The 22768-nt window shown below is 22.7% G+C and overlaps 1 protein-coding gene across 1 annotated transcript; it reads right to left on the bottom strand.

Moving 5' to 3' along the window:
* Positions 1 to 5076: 5076 nt before the first annotated feature.
* Positions 5077 to 17022, bottom strand: LOC128957994 (adhesion G protein-coupled receptor B3-like). The gene is made up of 12 exons (XM_054303811.1): positions 16931 to 17022; positions 15579 to 16330; positions 15081 to 15428; positions 13102 to 13302; positions 12880 to 12951; positions 12075 to 12216; positions 11673 to 11789; positions 11053 to 11287; positions 10131 to 10811; positions 6178 to 6244; positions 5667 to 5924; positions 5077 to 5358 (listed from the first exon to the last, which is right to left on the bottom strand). The coding sequence occupies exons 1-12, from the start codon at positions 17013 to 17015 to the stop codon at positions 5098 to 5100; spliced, it is 3219 nt and encodes a 1072-aa protein (XP_054159786.1). The 5' UTR covers positions 17016 to 17022; the 3' UTR covers positions 5077 to 5097.
* Positions 17023 to 22768: the final 5746 nt, after the last annotated feature.

Here is a 22768-nt window from a genome sequence, read left to right as displayed (position 1 = left end):
CTATCTAACTTAAATCAACTAATATTTAATTACTATTTGGTTATTTACTTATTCAAGTAATTAAAATTTAACAAAAACAACATCATTCTAATAGAATGTGTTTTTTGCAAAATATATAAATTACAGTAAATAAACATGGTAGTATATCATATATTTTGAAGCCCCTATGTAAATTGACTAGTTTTAACATGGGTTAGTTGACAATAAATTGACCATGATCATGATCATGATCAGCACATGACGGAGCATAAAATTTTCAGAAAATTTTATTTCTGAATCCAAAATGCGACTATCCTTTAGAATAATTTTATTATATCCCAAATTAGGGTTAAGTAAGGGGGGGGTAAGGCCAAAATACCCCCCCCTAAGATCGAGAAATTGGGATTTTACCTCCCCCAGACTTTTTGACCAAATTGAAAAAACGAGGAGAAATGACCCCCCCTAAAATTTATAAAAATTTTAATTTTAGTTAATACTATTTTAATAAGTATTTTTATGTTTTTAATATTTATAAAAATCTAATTATTGATTAAAAATAGTTAAAATAACGTTAAAAGTCATCAAAAAATAACATTATTTTAATTAAAATAAATTAAAAAATTAAAAATTACCTATTTGTTGAAAAGAGTAATCATATTACAATTTAAATATAAGTTTAAGAAGTTAATAAAACAAAAAATACTTATGTTTTTATTAATAATTTTTAAATTTTAAATAAAAAATTTAAAAATATTTTCAATTTTGTACTTAATATAATTAAACTTTAACGAAATTTGAGTTAAATAAGTAGTATTCAGTCAGTATTTGTATAAAAATAAAAATATATAACAAACTATAAACATTAAGTAGTGTTTAAAAAATTAATTATGTTAAAAGTTAAAAATTATTAAAATACTAAAAATAACTCATAGTGTATTATTAATGCTTTTATCAACTATTTTTAAATCTTAAATACATTATTTTTTTGTTAAAATTTGTTTTTATTAATTTTAAAAAATTTTTTTTTTAAATATTTATTTTTTGTTAAAATTTAAGTTTTTGTTAATTTTTAAGTTTTTTTTATATTTTTGGAAATTTTACCTATTTTCCCGGGAATTTATACGGGAACTTGTGGGAATTTTATTGAATTTACATGGGAATATTCGGGAACTTAAGGAATTTTTAGGAAATTTTCTCTAGACCCCCCCTCTTGATTTTGGATTTTTGAAAAAATTGCCGTTTAAAAATGCAATAAAAATCTTACCCCACCCAATACCTCCCCCCCCCCCCCAAGATTTTTTGAGAATTTTGTAAATTTTACCCCGGTCTACCCCCCCCCCCCCTAAAATCCAAAACCTTGCTTAACCCTGATCCCAAATGTATTTTGTATTATACAATACAATATCGGTACGAATCATATATAAGTTACAAAAATATATATTACATTAAAATCTGAGATATTTCTCATAAGTCAAATTACACCTCACATATTGATTGCTAACACTGGTTAACTTATATTTAATATTATACCCCATATATGCATCAATAGACTTTCATTTATTATATCAACTTTTAAAAACTATCATTTTTATTAAGTTTTTTAAAAGTTAGGATTTTTATACAATTCTATTTTACTTATCAAAGATGAAATCAGAATTTTAAAATGCGATGATTTAAAGTTTGTTGAAATTATTTATATCATTTAATAAACTTTTTTAAAATATCAAAGTAGAAATAATTAATGTAATATTTAATATGTATGTTATAATTTGTTTAATTAAATTAAAAATCAATTTGATGTTTCATACATTACTGGATTTACTTTTAATAACTGTTGCATATTTTGTCAATACTTTTTTTTATACTGATCTGTTAAATATGATATTTATAACTTAATTCACACAATAAAGTAATGCTATCTCAAGGAAGGTTCGAACTAGAAGTTGAAACCGAAGTATATTTCATGAATCAAACCGAAACCGTTTGGAACAAAATTCGAGAACAGAATCGTAGTTCTTTCACATAGTTTTCAAAATATCTAAATTTTATTTTCATATAAAATACATAATCGAATAATTATAATATAAAATATTTTTACTAACAAAACCATATAAATAGAAACTTATTTTACAACTAAAATAGTTATGAAAACCGGAACCGAAATTTAGGAACCGAACCGAAACCGTTTAGGTTCCGATCTCTAGTTCGAACTTACGACCTAGAGGACACGATACGAGTCTAGAGGACAATATCCAACTCAATAGCTAATCATGTATTTTTCAAAATGTGATAATATATAATATATATATATTTAAATACCAATATTTTAATAGTTAAGTTAGAAAAATATATTTAAATACTATTAATAAGTTATAAATTTTATAAATTAAATATTTAATGAATTAACAAATAATTTATACAAATCGATAATAAACTTATTATCAATTATTAGTATACAGTATTGACGAAACAAAAACGTTTATTAAAAATGAATAAATTTACAGTAATTCAAGTAATTAAATCATGCTTTAATATATTAACGAAATAGTCTATCCTATCAATTATATTTGTCGACTCAATATAATATAAAAATAGTCTATTTTAAGAGATAATAGCTATCATTGATTTTGTTATTTTTGCTGATTATTAGAATATTCAATTATTTATATAACAAATATAAATTGCATTTACATTTTGCAATATTCACATTTATTTTGACAATAGATATAAAATTTGTTAATAATTTCAAATTTATTGTTTAGTATGTATTCAAATAATGTATTCGTGTTTTTGACAGAATTCAATGCTTCAAAATTAAAGTCGACATTAAATTATAGGATATAATTACTATACATAACTTTCAAATGAATATAAATAAATTTATTTATAAAATTATCGATTCTTATTGTATTCATCAGTAGTCACATAAAATACAGTCAAATCCTTTTACTTATTTATTGGGAAATCAAAAATTCTGATTTTATGATACAATACATCAATAATTCTTATTAAAAAATAAATACTAATTAAATAATATTATATAATTTCTAATAAAATCACATTTTATGCTTTTAACTTTAATTTTATGTTTTGTGTTGATTTATGCAAAAAAATTATTTGCTATAATTATTAATTTAATTATCTATACGACAAATATTATTGTTTATTTTTTGTTTAATTTATAATTGATGCACCTTTTATTCATTTAATTATTTATATAAAACATTATTTAATAAATTGTTCATTTACTTAAAACTTTATTATTAAAATATATTTTTTCGTATTTTTTCATAAGTATCATGTGTTTTATCAAGTAAAATTAGATAATTATTTTGAATATTAAATTATATATTAATCTCTTTTAAAATAAAATTTTATTATTCAAAAAATTATATGTATTTATTTATAACATTATCTTTCTATTTCTGTCTTAAAAATATATTCTTATAACTTATTAAAGAGTATTTAACAATAAAATATCTTCAGAATTACTGTATTTTAATCAATAAATTGTTACTAATATAATATTTATCACTAAATATAGTACAGTATATACTTTACAAAAATATATTTCTAACACTCTATTACTGCGTCTAACAGTATATTCTGTGTAAAAACTTTAAAAATAATATATATATATACAGTATATATATATATTTGTAATTTTCTATAATATTGTGTAATTTATATGCTTTTTAAAGTAATAAAAATGTGACAAAATTTCATTTATTTTTTACCTTTGAATGAGCTCTTTATTGTTCTCTGTGTGAATAAATTGAAATAAATCTATTTTAAGATAAAATGCAACAATAAAATTTTGATCCCATTTTATTTAATAATTCAATATTATTCGTATTATAATTCAAATATTTTAGACACAAATATATTTCATTCTTTAAAATTCTCTATTATTTTAATTTATTTTTTCAAAGCAAAAAAATACATCAATTTATGATTAATGTTATTATATACATATTTTTATATATAAGTTTCTAATATAAGCATATTGTATATGCTTTATATAAATAAATTAAATGTTAATAATGAAAATAATGTTGATGATCATAAAAATGTTATTTAAAATATTTATATAATAATTTTTTAAATTTTATATAACAATATAGAGTTTAATCAGTCATTATATATCTACTACTATGTAAATAAAAATATATAATACTATACATACTTCATATAATATCATAAAATCATATAATATAAAACATTGACTGTAAACTCAAGATTGAAAAATTCAGACCCAAATATATGTTAATAATGAAACTATTGATTAAATTGTAGAGAAAATATGCAAATTAAACATCTATTCATTGCGTAGACTATGTTATTAGGGCTTAAACACTACAACAACTACTGCACTGTTTTTCAATGATGTAGACTATGGCCGCGTATTTTGTACAATCACTGTATCACTTGTTAATTTGATTTTTAAAGTAAATAAAATTAATCGCAATTTTACAATCACTTATATATACTTAATATACATTTTCTGTAATATAGTATTATATAACAAATTTTGTAAAAATTTATTTTTGATAATTTCAATGGTATTAACAAACATTATAATAATAATTAATATGAAATATATATATAAAATGTTGAGCTGTTATATATAACTTATATAATGTGCTAAAAAACCATTTGAAAGCAACACTAATTGCTTAATGTTGCAAAAATTGTTAAATTTTAAAACTTTTATAATAGAATTTGCATTATAATTAGCAATAAAAACAAAAAATATGTTAAAATTACAGTACATACAGTTTAATGTTATTGCACAAACATAATATTATAATAACAATTTTAACTTATAATATTGATAAATTTATAGTTTTTTGTGTAATATTATTAATAATAATGGGTATATTAATAAATATACATTTTTATATAATGCATGTTTAATGCTTAACAAGCAAATCACAATTAACAAATTAATATGTGTTTGCAACTTTTGTAATTTAATAAATTAATGTATATTATTAAAAACTATATTTTTAATTTATATTATAATTGTTTGAATTATTATACTTTTAATTCAAGAATAGCGGTATATAAATATTAGTACATTTATTCAAATAATAATAAAATAATAATATATAGTATTTATTGTATTAACTCTTTTTGTTTATAATGAATGTTAGATGTTTGTGAAGCGCCGGTATAAGGCATGAGAAGTGGTTGACAGTCAATAGATGTGCCACTATTTGCTGAGTTCGGTACTGATATGACGTCCGGGTCGTCGCCAATACAGAGACGAGGGATGTCTACTCTCAGACCACATCCCGGAGTGTTCTTCTTGAGTCTGAGAGTTGACTTTTGCTTATGTTTGGCACCAAATAGTCTCACTCTTATGTATTCATTTAACTGTAAAGTTAATGCAATGTAATGTACTGTATATCCATTTACAAAGCAACAAAATATTTGTCTCATTTTTATGCTAATTAATGCTTTTATGTGTAAGTTATTCATGTTTTTTATTATTGCCACTAAAAGACAGTTCACTAACATATAAGTCATTTTTTGTTAAGTTTACTCAATAAATAAACACAAATATAAATAATTCTATAGAAAATAATTCTCAACTGAAATTGAATATAAATTTTATAATAATGTTGTTTAATGTATTGTATAGATATAATTGAATGTCAATAGTATATGAATCTAATACTTACATCATATCTCTGGTAACAGTGAAATAGAAATACCATATAAGAGAGGACCAGATTTGATGCACCGAATATGCACTGGAATGATGTGGTGTAGGTGTCCTCCAGTGCCAAAACACTGAGAAACCAATTGACCGCAAATAGAGGCAAAAGAGTGACACCGGCTCTCAAAGCGGGTTGGGTTTTGTCGATCTCCCTCTTGTGGGTCAATGGCTTGGTCTCAAAAAAACGCTTCAACACTAACAACATTATAGCCGTATTTGTCTGCAATTGAAGTCATCAAAAAATGTTAGCCAACCAACCAATACATGCATTATATTGAATAGTATTGTATACTATGGCAGTGTTGCACTTAAAACTCATCAAACATCAAAAGCACTAAATGTTTGCCACAAAACATTGTATATTACACTGTATTATATTATAGTTATCTATTTGTGTGTTTGAATTGAGAAAATTTGTGTGTGTGTTGTGAAAAACATTTGATAAAAATTGAATGAAAACGTGAGAAACTTACCAGAATAAGGGTAGAGACAGGCACTATAAACGAGTATTGCATCCCTCCCTCAATCGACATCCAACAGCTAATTGAGACACAAAATAAACATTACATTATAGTGAGCACCGGTAGCACAACATATACACTATTATTATATAATTTCTAAATCTAACATTCAATACATAACACGCTTTTCCATCAATTCTTTTTTATATTTCATAGTATTATACTGTATATAACACAATGATATTAAGGATATTTATGTAAATTATTTGCTATAAAACATAGTCTTCATATCAAATATTTTCTATCCTTTTCTTTATATTTAACATTATTTCTGAATTTATGGAAATTATATTCATTCGCATTTGGATTAATGCTACCAAACACACACACATAGAGAGAGAGAGAGAGAGAGAGAGAGAGAGAGAGAGAGAGAGAGAGAGAGAGAGAGAGAGAGATTTAGTTCATATTTTAATATAAATTTTAAGCACAAACATAATATTCATTCAGTATATATCTATACTTTGTGTAAATTTAGAAAATATTATAATATAAGAGACATACATAAATTCAATTTATTTATAGAGTCTTTAATAGCTACAAATTGTTAGATAGCATTTAGCATTTAATTATATAAATATACATATTATATACATAATTTATTAAAATTGTATATAAATTATATATTTTTTATTAACTACAATATAATAGATAAAAATAAAGTAATTAAGAATATAACGAGAGAATACTTCAATTTTTTAGAATTAAATTATAGATAAAAATATATATATATATATAAATAACATTTGACACATATCTAAATTGTATGACATATTTAGGAAAATATTATAGAAATTATAAACAGAATTTAATAATAAATACTTTAAATATATATTTTTATTTTTCATGTATTCCCCATTCTTCCAGTTTATCATAATATATCTCAACACTTATAATAAGAATATTATTACTATAGTTAAAGTCAAATACAAAAAAGTAATATTTTATTCTTTAAAATAAAATATATTTGATATTTACGTTTTTGAATCTCAATTTTTGAGTTACAGTATTGCCTATCGAGTGTTTTATTGATTTATGGTGAGATAAACTTTGTGTAAATTATAATATTTTAAAACTATTATAACTTTAATATTTATTTATATTAGATTTTGTTTTTATCTCATTTGAATTGAATTTTTCAGTAACGCTCTATTGATATACATATGAAAACATAGTCATTTGAAATGCAAAAACATAATACACTGATGTATTAATATAATAATAGCATATCTACAGTAGATTTTATATAGATATAAAGTATTGATATTACATAGACATTCAGGTCTATCCCCAAGGAATTGCATTGAAAATTTCATATTAAATATTTGAATACCAGTACTATATTTATGTTATAATATTTCTATACATTTACTAATTTATTATAAAACGGTTGTGCAATAGACACATAATAAAGTATTACTGTATAAAAGATAAGTAAAATAAGGCTAATAAATCATTTATTAGGAGACAAATGGGTTGCCATTAATTTTGCTAATACTTTATACATCATATCGGAAGCAATTTAAACAATTGATCTTAAAAGCTGTCATTAATTTTCTTAATTATTTCTTTTTAAATTTAATAACGAATTATTTTAATCATTAATTAAAACTTTTATATTAATTTGTTTAATTTTGTACTTATAATTAATAATTTAATAATTGCAAACAAAATCTATATTTATTAAATAAATTTTTAAATAAAAATATTTGTTAAAGTTTAAAATCTAAAATTAATAAAAAAATAAATATATTGTATATAACTTGATAAAAAATATTAAATTAATTACAATTTATATTTTCACTAATGATTATATATCACAATGATATTATATTATATGACAATATACTGTATGTATATATATATACACTGTATATTATACAAAATTTAATTCTAGTATACTGTAATTACAAAAATTAATTAATTAAATAAATAACAACTATTACTTAATTAATTTTTTTAAAAATTTTGTTTACCAATTAATTTACAGAATTTCGTTTATTTTATATTTTTATGTTTAAAATCATAAAGTAGTAGAATTTTATAAAAATATGACGTTTGGACAATAATAAAGTAACATTTTTTCAATTAAAATAGCATTTATTTTATACTATATATCAAAGAATAATTGAGAACGAATAACGATAAATACAAGCAAAGAATAACGATAAAATTTTTTGGTAGCACATAAAAATATAAATACAATATATTAATATCTAAATAAATATTGAATATAAACCAAACTAATTATTTAATTTATTATAATTTTATTTTCACATAATTAAACAGTATTAGTAATATATAAGACAAATTATTATTTAAAAATTAAAGTATTAGTTTTAATGTTACAAAAAAATAATACATATTTTATATTAAGAAATCAATAATATCTTTTAAACTTTTAATTAGTTAATATTATAAATAAATATATTTATTTCTATACTATATAACTATATATTTATATATTATTACTGATATAAATATAAAATAGATATTGAGTTCATTAATCAATTGATTTAGTTATTAGATTCTAAAACATAAAAAATTTCATTTGACTGCAAACATAATTCCCATTTGAATTGCAATGAAGGAGAGTATCTTAAAACTCGACTGATTTCAACTGTTCGACTATTTATATTATATGTTAAATATCTGGTTAACCATACTTTAAATTAAAATGACCAAGGGCATAATTATAGATAATATTAAACTAAACATTATTGTAATTGGTCATTTTTTGATTAATTGTAAAACTAGCTATAAATAGATAATAGCATCGACTGCTACAACAAAAATAGTCAACTTTTTCTAATTTTACATTTAAAGTATGATTAATCAGATATTTAACATATACTGTACTATCAATAGTTCATCAGTCGATCAGTCGAAATCAGTCGAGTTTTAAGATATTCTCGCAGTGAAGCACTTCATCAATAAAATATTTTTAAAACCCATTTACAAAAATAATCATTTTAAAAATTTTTATTTATGTTATGCATTTTAATTTGTAAATTGATAATCTAGAATTTTTATTAGACATCATTTAAATTCATGTCCCAAACTTAACATTATCTGCTTATTTAATATAAACAAATAGTTTGAATATACGATAAATTTTGAATTGCTATATAGAATCTAATTTATATAATTTAGTATTTTGTTTATAATTATAATATAATTTTATGAGACAAACATACTATACATTATATAGCTTTATTAATTTTATGCCTATATATTGTACTTATCTTATACTGTATAATAAATTGAAGTCATTTCATATGTTTTAATAGCATATCTTTGGAAAAGTTTTAAAATTTTAATAATGTTTACAAATTAAATATTATTTATATGTTTTCAAATTTTATACTAAAATGTGATATATTTAACAAAAAAATTTCATTAAGCACTATATTAAATAACTCTTTTGTATAATAATATTAACATTATTTACCATTAGTTAGTTATTGTAGTCTATGGCCTAGACTCAGCTAATAGCAGGTTTTGAAAGCCATTAACAGTTTAACAGTTTTTAATAATAAAGATAACGAATAAAACATAAAGTAACTAAAATTTAAACTCATTTACTATTTTGTTGTTGTTATTATAAAGTTATAACAATATTTTAGTTTTAAAATGAGTTAAACACATAAATGCAAAGTTGTGTTCAATTTTGAGAGAGAAAAGCCTTTTAGCGTATTATTAGTGATAGAAAAATGCATTTATAAATAATCTAATTATAAAAGGCATATGTTATATATAAATACAATAAATTGAATGTATTGAATATTTTTTTAAATTTTGCTATTTTTAAAACACTCGAGTTGTCTAAAGTATTAAAACTAATTGAATGGAAATATGTTATAAAAAAGACTTTAAAATAAAAAAACAATAAAAATCTCGTCACTTACTATCGTTTTGTTTCATATCCTTCTGGATTCAGATAATACGATATGAGGACAGAAAGTGCTGGAAGTGCTGTAGAAAAAAGTGTGAATTGTTTGCAATCCCACTGTTGGTTAAAGATCCAACTGGTTGGCAATGAAGACCACTTTGACCAACACTTAACCGATCGCTTAATTGATTGATGAGATTCAGAAAAAGGTAGAGATGTCGATGATGTTCTCGACAGTGGTTTCCATAGCCGTTGGTATAGAAATATGGTGTGCGATAACATCCAAAATGCTGAGACAAGATGTAAAAAGTGAAAAATAAGAGGAGCTATAGAGCAGAGTTGGTGACTGTGCGTCCATTTTGGTGCAAATGGAGCCCCGGAGAGGAACATCAGCTGAATGGCCATCAATGATGACACTAGACTTATGAGGATAAATGATGCCTCATATGATTCACGACTTCTTTGGACAATTTGACAGAAAAGCGAAATTAAAAGCAGAATCAATGACACAGAAAAACTCAGGTAAAGAACTATAGTGTGGACCAGTAGTGAGTGGTTGTGTCCGGAATTGTTGGCCATAGAGTCGGTTAGGGATGTCTTATGAATGAGTGCTGCAATTATTCCGAGTTCATCGCAAACACAATGAATCGATGATAGATTGCGTGCTATTGTTTCACAACCTTTCCTCTGCCATAAACTAATTAAAGAAAACAGTGAACCAATTGTTAGCAATGGTAGTCAACTGATATGTCATATATTTATATAACACAATGGATATGAAAGCCATATAACAAAAGAGTAAAAATAACAACAAAAACATATGAAGTTAAAGAAAAGACAATATAAATAGACAACAAATACAATGACAAATGACAGATACAAAGCACTAGTAGTTAACTCTAAGATATACAGTATATTATAACTTAGTTATGACTTACTCTCGGCTAGATTTGATTCGGCCACAACTGATGTGATCACATTGTCTAACGGGTCTCTTAAAATGTAACTCAACCTCTACTTTAGGTGTCTCTTCAAAGTCCACTTCAATACTAACTGCCGGCACCACTGATACTAATACAACATCACTGATTACTTCGTAGAGAGCGTTATCCAAAACAGATCCCATATCTCGGATCCATACGGAAGATATACCGACACCTAACTTATTAAAGTCTAATATATGATAAATACAATATATTAAATAAATCATATCAATAATTAGAATATATAATAATTATATTCAAAATTTGAATTAATATATTATGTTGTATTTTATTTTGTAAAAACTTATTATTATATTTAAATAAAATAAAATAACAAAACAACTAGCAATATAAAATAATTATTATCTATTTATTATTATCATTAAAAATTAAGAGATTTATATTATTATTTAAGTCAAGTCATGTGAATATAAATTGTTTTAATAGTAAGAGTACTAATAATAATATTACTCTTATGAAACTGTTTATTGTATACTATATGCATGTATAATACTGTATATTATAAGTAAGTAATAGTATAAAAATTAGTTGAATATAATGTTAATCATAGTTACCTTCGAGATGAATGATAACTTTTGGTATAATAGTATTGTTAATAAGTGTGGTATAATTGGATGGCTGGACGAGTGGAATCAATGATCCAAATGGAGTCCTATGTGTTAGTGTCATGACTGCAAATATTACAGACAATCATATATAATAAAAGTTATATACAATATATTTATTTATTTATCAGTAAAACATTACATAAGAGGCACTGGCATCGTATGACATACAACATAAAGAGCGAGAAAATTGATATCAAATAATAGAGTTTTAGAAACAAAAACTTAATATAGAATTATAGGGCAAAACATTAACTATCATTTATCTATAGATTTCCTCATCACATATACACTGTATATATACATTGATATATACACTGTATATATGGACTTAACTGATATATTACTTACTTATATTGTTAGCAAAAGGAACGATAGGTTTGATTCTTCTGATGGTTCCGTCATCGCAGACAACAATCAGAGCTCTTAATATATTTTCTGAAAGTACACGAAATCCAAACAAAGCCTCCGCTGTCTTCTGTGTTATCAATGACTGTATTGTCATGTATTGTAGCGTTTATTTTGCAAACAAAATTCAAGTCAAATATATATTTTTTCAAAATATTATGGTCTAAATTACATCAAACAATGGGTTAGTATTTATTAAAGTGATAGATAAGCTTCAATAAAATTGTGTCACAAATCTCATTTCATTTTATTTACAGCCATTTCAAAGCATCACTTTTTCATCCTTTTTTAAAACTTATATTTTGTTTTTATTATATATTCGTTATTTTAAATATATAGTTTTATATTTTATATATATTGTTAGTCATCTGTATTATATTATTATATTGTTACACAGTATATATATATATATATATATATAGTCATTTATATTTTTATCAGTAATTTTATCATAACTTTTATTTTAATTTTCAAATTGTTATCACAAGTAAAATATTATCAAAAATGTATATATTTTATAATTTTAATGTATGTATGTGTGTGTGTGTGTGTGTGTGTGTGTGTGTGTGTGTGTGTGTGTGTGTGTGTGTGTGTGTGTGTGTGTGTGTGTGTGTGTTAAGAATGTTAACTAAACAAAATTAGATTATATTAAAAATAATGTTCTCTAATGTGCTGTTAGAGAGTGAGAGTCGATATGGGAATTGGTTGACGATATGGTAAAGAATTTGAAAAACCGTTAAATACATACATTTTTTTCCGTTTCAATGGTAAAGACAACAGGAGTTTGTGTTAAAACCTGATCGCAAATCGTCGTCAATGACTGTAAATACCATACAAATAAAGTACAATAAGTATAACATCAATATTAATGAACATCTATACAGTAGTATAATACTGATGGCATAGGAGGAGTGCAATGGGATTGATATATGAAGTGATAGTATAGATATAAGTGAAATATAAGACTGACTTGAATTAGATTAACATTTTTGTCTTCATCTTCCATACGGATCTTAATTTTAGCTCTCAGTATAGCATTGAGTGAATCGATGGCATCTAACCTATCCATTGGACTCCTGAGAGGAAATCGTCCCGAAGTTACTAATCGACTCAAGTCTTCTGCCAATGGGTACAGACCATCGACTAAATGCTTGTGAACGTGATATAAGATCTACATATATATACACAACAATACCATCAATTAATCACAATTTCAAGTCAAATAGAGTAAACAACTTTTACTTATATTATATAATTTATATATTATACCCGATTCTTAATTAAATAAATTATTATCAATAAATCCAACAAAAATACAAATTTTTTTTTTTCTTAAAATTTTGTCACAAATATTGATATGAGACACTAATATTAACGCTTTAATATTAATTAAAAATGTATACAAAAAAGGTAAGTTTGTTTGAAAAATAAATTATATGCTATAAAAACTGCTAAAAATATGCTAAAATCTTGTGATACTATTGATTACCTTTACTCACAAAAGATTAGATTTTTATAAAACATTACGGCATACAGTTTGAAAACTCATTGAAATGTTTGTGTAAATATTTGGTTTTTAATAGTTATAATTTTTGCCTATAAAATAAGAAAAAATAGTTGTTTTTGTTTTTAATATAGAGATCTATAAATTGTTATATATGTATATATATTAAAATAAATTATTGTTTAGAGAAATGAATTGTTTAATTATTTGTTTTTTATATCAAATTAATAAAATATGTTTAATTTATCATTAAATGAATTACAACATATGAAAAAAATATATCATATTCGTCAATATTAGACATTTGTATTAATATAATTTAAATAAAAAAACTAAAATTGCTTTAAAAATATTTTATTTATCGGATTCTCTTTTTTTGTTAACAAATTCAATGGTGTTTTGTACTATCAGTCATACTATGTGAGCTAACGGTGCCATTAAATGTATAACAAAATTGCACTATTCATGTACTGTATGTGAAGCATAATTTATACGTTCATTTCATTTACAATTAAATAGACAGACGTTTTCTTATAATGAAATGAAATCAATTGCATAAATGACTGTCTTTTATCAGACAATAAATAATAGCTAAACAAAAAATTAAGAAACATAGTAAGTATACAGTACTTGTATATAATAATTTTATATCTAAAATAACAAACAATATTATGTAATATTTTCAAATATGAAGGATTCTTAATTATGAATATTATAATAAAAAATCTTAAACTAACAATTTATTTGATGTGTTATTAGTTTAATGTGAAAACCTGATTAACTTTTTTTTACTATTAATAAATAGTGTTTGTTTATATCACAATTAATATATATATATATATATATATATATATATATATATAATATTACTTAAAATATCCAGATATTTAATAGAACTATTTGATAATAAAAATTGAGAAATAGCTACAAATAGACAATTTATATAAATTAGGAACAAAATTTTATGCTAGTGTATTTTAATATAAATAATATAATATTTACTATAATATATGATAAATATTACAATCAAACTATATGTAGATTTATTTGTATATGTTAATTATTATAATAATTAAGACTTATATTGCTAATGATAAAAAATAAATCAAAATCTAAAGCAATGCAGATATGTTAATATTTTTTATTTATAAATAAATATTAATTGAAAATAATAAAATTAAAATCTAATAAATAAGTACAGTATTATGTCATATTTAATATATTTTATCATAAATAGTATAATTAATTTTCTAAATGGTATAATAGTCTATTTGATTACTAAATACCAATATTATCAATTTAAATTAATATGATAAATTATTAGAATTTTATAATAAATTATTATTGCCATTATATAATTTAATAATTCAGTATACAATACATTTAATAATCTAACAGTGCATTAGGTATAAAGTGTTATGTAATATAAAATGTTAAATACATACCAGACTTTGTATTTCTTTTAGCTGTTCAAGTCTACAGTCACTATAGTCAGGTTCACCCCAACTACCCGATGGATAACACGGTCGATACAAAGTTCCGCTGTATGGCTGCGGACATAATTGTGAGGATAATATTCCCGTTTCACTAGACGTCCAATTGATGCCATTATATTGTTGCAAAATACAATGTCGTTTATCCTCTTGAATAGACTCATTATCATCGTATTGGACTTCAATATACTGTTCACTATAATTATAATGTATTTTTGAGTCTATAGTTATTGTTGTTGTCGGCAATGTTAATGAATTCTTAGTGACCATTGATCCCAATAGAGAAGTCCTTTGGGAGGACTGGGAATAAAGCAAAAGAAAAATTGTAAATAATGTGGACTTATATAATGTACTGATATATACATTGTATTTATATATATCAGTATTTATATATACTGTATATTTGATAAAACTAATTATCACATATAAGAAACATAATATGACTATTACTTCAATTGAATCATCACTTGAATTCATTGATAATAAGCTGTTGGCCGTCCCATTGGCTGTTAAATCGGTAGTATTATCTACAGTCCAATAGTATTGAGGACCTCCCGGCATAGTTATAGTTGTACTTGTAATAGTAGTTACTGTAGTTGTGGAATCTACCTGAGCTACTAGTGTTGGTAATTGAGTATCATTGCCATCAGATATGTCCAGTGGTGGTAATATAGTGTTAGTAGATTTAAGAGCAATTTGTTTAGTAGTATTTAAATAAACGGAAGTATCAGTAGATATATTGCTGGCGGAGTAGAGTATAGTCAGCCCAATGGATCCCTTAGTAATGGACTTATTTGAAAAGCTCAGTATTCCAGTAGTGTTTGATTCACTAATATTTTCATTATTATTAATAATGTCTATCACATCAACACTACTATTGTCACTGTATTTCATTTGATTTACATTAAGATAGTTTTCTGTTGATATCATTGATGCCAATGTTGTCATGAATGTGTTTGAAGTGACTTTCGGTTTATTTGAAGCAATATTTTCATTGAATAATCCAAAAGTATTAATGGATTTATACGATTCATTGGCTCTTTCATCCCATTCCCCATTAGCTGCCAATTTAGGCCAACTTTTATTAGACTTTTGCTCAATACTGGCATTGATTTTAGTAACGGAAGGCATAGGTGTCGTCCAACTAATGCCATCAAAGCTTTCATTATGTTTGTTAGCTTTAAGCTTATTGTCACTCAACACTAAGTTATAATAATAATAATAATAATAATAATAATAATAATAATAATAATAATAATAATAATAATAATAATAATAATAATAATAATAATAATAATAATAATAATAATAATAATAATAATAATAATAATAATAATAATAATAATAATAATAATAATAATAAAAATAAAAATAATAATAATATTTACTATTTTTATAACTATAAATATCAACGTTATTATTATAATTAATTTGAATAAAAACAATGTTATTTAAGAACAAAATATTTTAATTAATACAGTATTTCAATTATAAATTTTTAAATTTAAAAAATAATAAGATAAAAATATTTTTTAATTTGAAGTTTGCTATATTCAATGTCATTAATAATATTAATAACTTATTATATACTAAATTTATATTTTACATAATGTTATACATGTACTATATAAGTACTGTATAATAATTATATACAGTCAAAATGTATTCAAATGTGTATCTAAAATAGTATTGACAATTTTTTAGTACTTTATATCATATCTTTATAAACATTGAAATTTAGATTAATATATTATACTATTCTAAAGTATTATTACAGTAAATATATATAAATAAATTAGTACCTTGAATAATATTTGCCAATAATGATGGCAAAAGTAATGATGTAGTCGTAAATATTAAACATAAATTTATTAGATATGACATCATATCCTCAATAATTATAAAGAATTTAAATGTTGTCTAAGATTTAGTGAAGTATATTGTAATCCATAACTATTTTCACATTTTAGTCAATTATTGAGAATTCTCTCATGAATTTTAATTTGATTAAGTTTTTTGTTACGTCTAAATTCCATCAATTATTACAATAACATATAAAATCATATACACATATTGTATATAAAAGTTAAGTCATATACTCTCTATTGACTCTTACAGTAAGAGATAACCACCGTTTGTAAAGAAAAATCAGTGAAAACTGTATGGAGAGAGCATTGAGACACTCGTAGACCCGGTATCTAACAGTTAGAGAGAGAGAGAGAGAGAGAGAGAGAGAGAGAGAAAGAAAGAAAGAGAGAGAGAGAGAGAGAAAGTTTGTAATACAACAGTGCATGCGTTCAGTGATGTACTGAATCCTGAAGATTGTTGAGACCATTGGTGTATTGCATCGGTTTTCCATTGATTGTCACTATAGTGCCAAACAATATAAATGTTTAATTCATTAAAAAAACCCATAAAAATCATTTATTTATAATTTATAATATTAATATACATCATAAATAAATTACAAAAATAACTTTTTTAACAAAATACTGTAGAATTACATTACATTTTTGAAATAATACACTTTTAAGATAAACAAATAGCTCAATACATAAATGTCCAGACAAAGCCGGATAATTTGGTTACTATAATAGTAATACTAACTCAGGGATCGACATCTATAAGACATTAGCAAAATCAATGTTGTTTTATACTGTAGTGAGTCCTCGAAACAAATGTATAATTTAAAAAATAATATATTTGGTTAAATAATAGAATGAACTATAAATTATTAATTTATTGTAATATTATTTTACAATAAATAATGAAAATATTGAATTGTAACAAATTTGACGTAACAACAGTAAAATAATATACAATTACAATAAAAATAAGATAAAATATTTAATTATTATTGACTTAAATATATAAATCGATTAAGACTTATGCTCTAAAATTATTAAAATCAAAATTATTATATAAACAGAATAATTAATTAATATATATATATGATAATAAAACTAAATCAAAAATATTTTTAGTTATATAATATATAATTATCAATAACATAATATACTGTATGTACTGTATATATTTAACACAAATTATATAGAGTTTATAAATATTAAAATAATTTATTTTTATTTATAATTTTATACTTAAATTTTATATTATAAGCTCTAAATTTAAATTTGTATTAATATGTTTTATATCTTATTATTATAAATAATATAATTAAAAATTTTAATAAAAAATCGTATTATTATCATAATATAAAAATTATAGTCTATTTAAATAAAAACAATATTTTAATTTTTACAATTATTTGTGTTTCATAAGTTATATACATAAGTTAAGTTATAATTATGTTTTATAATAAAAAATGAAATAAAATTATATTTTTGCATATATTAATATTTGGATAATTATATTCATTATTTTTTTAAAAAATACTTTACTAATGAAAAAATATTATTTAAAGATTATTTATAATAAAATCTTTATATAAAACAATTAAATATAAGATTTGTTTTGATTTCTATGTGTTTGTGATGTAAAATGAGAAGATAGGGAATAAAATGAACAAAAATGAGTTTTTGTTTCTTATGCCGCAAGCATTTAGAGATAAGATATGATATGATTGATGGCATTATACTAAATGTTTTAACAGCACCGGAGCCAACAAATAATTCAATGCAATGAATTGAATGCAATGTATTTACATTTTTGCATAGATATCAAAATATACAATACACTACTGTGTTATGCTATAACATTGGACTACAGAATATTCTGTAAGTAATGATTTAGACTTGCATTACAAACAAAAACACACACGCATATACATACACACACATACACACACATACACACACATACACACACATACACACACATACACACACATACACACACACACACACACACACACACACACACACACACACACAAACACTTATAATACTTTTTGTATAAACCAAAGTTAATGTGATTGTCGGAGTTTACTTTTTTGTTGAACACCAAATTTCTTAGTGTTTTTGAGACTTATATTTAATGTGTTTATACGTCGACAAAATGCGAGCCATAATGTGTTTACTGTTAGTCGTTATACGTATAGTCTTGTAATGCAATTGACAGCACACTCGTAGACCATTTCCTCGTTAAAAATTTATTAAAATAACACTATTTTTTGAAAAAAAACTGTTTTTGATGTTCACATTGAATAAAAAATTGATTTTAAAAATCATCAAATTTATAGAGTTCATAGTCAAAGAGAAAATTATGCGAATAATTTAAATAATAGATTCAATGGCAATATAAATACTCAATAAAAATTATTTACTATTTTAAAAAAGTTAATTTTGTCTGTACTTTATAATGAAATATTTCTAAAATTCTCAAATAACAATAATAATAATAATTGAATTGGTAAAATATTTTTGCAAATAACATTAGCAGTGTATTCAAAGATCCCAAGCATGTGTTAAAATAATAGCTATCAGCTATTATAATGGCAATGATATGTCATAGAAAATAAAATGTTAACTCTATTGATGGCCTCACGTATTAAACCTATTGTAATGTTTGGTCTGTCTGTTTGACTCAGAGAATGCATTACCACATGAATAATGACAACAAATATATAGGAGAGACCATCACAACCATCAGTACCAGTATTATTGCCATCAAATAATGTCTTACGATAGCTAACAGTCATAACTATGTGAATAATTCGGTGCCATTAAGTTATTGCCAAATATGAGACTCATTTTATTTGAACAACAGTTATCCTAATAATTTTTTTTATATATAACTATAAATTATTTATTTGACATTTGAATATTTGTAAAAAATATAATTAGATTTTTTACATTAATATATTTTTTAAATATAAAACATTATAATTAATTAAAAAGTTTAATTGTCATATACTGTTTTATTTAAATTAAATAAATATTTTGAATTATTTTAAATATCATATTTAGATAATTAATGCCTGAATTCAATCATAAGTTTTGTTTTCATAATTTTACGAAAAAAGTTTTATAATTATTTTAATAGTAATATGCAATTTATTTTCACTTTTCATTTAATCGCATCAATAACTCATTTGTACTAAAACTGTTATATCATATCATGTAAATGAATGACTTCAATAAGCACTACATACACATACACATACACATACACATACACATACACATACACATACACATACACATACACATACACATACACATACACATACACATACACATACACATACACATACACATACACATACACATACACATACACATACACATACACATACACATACACATACACATACACATACACATACACATACACATACACATACACATACACATACACATACACACACATACACATACACATACACATACACATACACATACACATACACATACACATACACATACACATACACATACACATACACATACACATACACATACACATACACATACACATACACATACACATACACATACACATACACATACACATACACATACACATACACATACACATACACATACACATACACATACACATACACATACACATACACATACACATACACATACACATACACATACACATACACATACACATACACATACACATACACATACACATACACATACACATACACATACACATACACATACACATACACATACACATACACATACACATACACATACACATACACATACACATACACATACACATACACATACACATACACATACACATACACATACACATACACATACACATACACATACACATACACATACATACTATTGCACACATCCTATGCACTCATCTCTGAGTTTCAATAGTTTTTTTTTTGACAAAAATATCTGTTATATTCTCTACTAAGTAAATGAATCGCATTACTGAACGCTTAAAATGTTTTATATATTTTATTAATGTAAAGCCATAGGTTGGCCATCAGTGATACAAATACAATACGATTGTAATATACAGTAATATTATTAACATTAAATATGTTATTATTGTGGGAATACTTTAAGTTCTATTAATCTATTTGTCTTTGTATTAAAAATTACAAATTTTTTAAATATTATTATTAAATTTTTGTATTAAATCAACTTTAATATATGAATTAGTAAACAAAAATCTAAAATATACTTTTATGTAAAGTTGTTGAATGTGGTCTAGAGTTGGCAAAAAAATCTAAAATAATAGAGAAATTTCTGGGAAGTTTCTAAAAAATATTTCTGTCAATGGGATACTCATATTAATTTTGTTGTCTCGATATTTGTTATTTTGAAAGAATTCATTATAACTATAAATATTTATTAAATTTTATTATTAGTTTTTTAATTAATATTCAAAGTAAAAAATTCATTTATTTACATTGAACTAAATAAATGATAAATGAATAATTAATAAAATTTAATAAAAAAATATAATTTTAATTAGATAATTATATTAATTTTATAAATAAGAGTTCCATTAATATAGTAGTGTGTGGTATATATTACATTGTATGTATCATTAATACAATAATATAATAGCTATAGATATGGGGATCCCATAGTATAATGATTAAGTTAAATTTATATAGAAATTTAATCATGAGAAACTTTCTAGAAGTTTTCTTAGAGAAATTTATTAGAAAATTCTATTTGCCCATCTCTAATGTGGTCACTAAATGTTTTAGTTTCTAAATTTTCTGTCTGAAAGATAACAATATTATGATAGTTTGACATAAATCTGTTCAAATTATTTTGATAAAATAAAAATTACTTATTAAAGTATAATAAAATGTTGTAAATTTGAATGGACAAAGCATCCTATTTTTTAAATTAAACATTATAAAATTTTATTATTACAATCTATTATATAATATGTTATAATATTTGTATTATTTTAATATACAATATTATTTGTATTTTATTAGTTTTGCTAATATTTTGTTTAAAAAAGTGTAATTTATTTCACAATTTTATGTTATTAAATTTGTATAAAGTATGTTATAAAATGTATTTTTTATATATTTGAATATAAAAGTAAGATTATTTGCTTTTGAAGAATTAGATCCGGGTTCGAGCCCAAGGCATAAGACTTGTTTGGTTAAAAATTGGATTAATAGTTTGTACTAATTGTTATTAATTGGTATTAATTATTATAAACTAAATTACTCTTATAATTAAAATAAACTAGCTAAAGTAAATTTAAACATAAATAATAAAAAATAAAATTGAATAATTAAACATGATCAATATTACATTTTATTAACTATGTTTTCTTGCATCAATGTATACATTATAATGCACTTTATTAGATTTCGACACAGGAGTGTGAGGACAGGGATGTTTAATGATATTTTAAATAAAATTATTTTATACAATAAAATAAGTTTTAAAATGTTATTTAATATTAAAATGCTAAATAACAAAATTTATTGCTTTATATAAATTTTTCTTATCATTTATATTATAAATTTATGTAATACATAAATCTATTCTTTTTTTGACATTTTATAATAAATTAAATATGATAATATAATATAATATAATATTTATAACAAGAGTGGGATGATAATTTTATTAAATACAAAATATAACATATAAAGTACAAATCAAAGTTTATTTCAAAGTACAATAATGTTTCAGAAGTTTTGGTAATATTTGTTT

Source organism: Oppia nitens, unplaced genomic scaffold (genome assembly GCF_028296485.1).
Source record: "Oppia nitens isolate AA-2021 unplaced genomic scaffold, nextdenovo-longstitch-racon4-pilon3 scaffold13_pilon_pilon_pilon, whole genome shotgun sequence".
Lineage (NCBI taxonomy): Eukaryota > Metazoa > Arthropoda > Arachnida > Sarcoptiformes > Oppiidae > Oppia > Oppia nitens.
The sequence above is the reverse complement of the archived record's forward strand: the minus strand, read 5'-3'. Positions and strand labels throughout refer to the sequence as shown.

Coding starts and splice junctions, on each gene's coding strand:
- LOC128957994 (XM_054303811.1), bottom strand. CDS start 17,015: ATGATGTCATATCTAATAAATTTATGTTTAATATTTACGACTACATCA. Junction 12,217..12,879: donor CCATTGAAACGGAAAAAAAT/GTATGTATTTAA, acceptor ATGACAATACAG/TCATTGATAACACAGAAGAC. Junction 10,812..11,052: donor CGAATCAAATCTAGCCGAGA/GTAAGTCATAAC, acceptor TTCTTTAATTAG/TTTATGGCAGAGGAAAGGTT.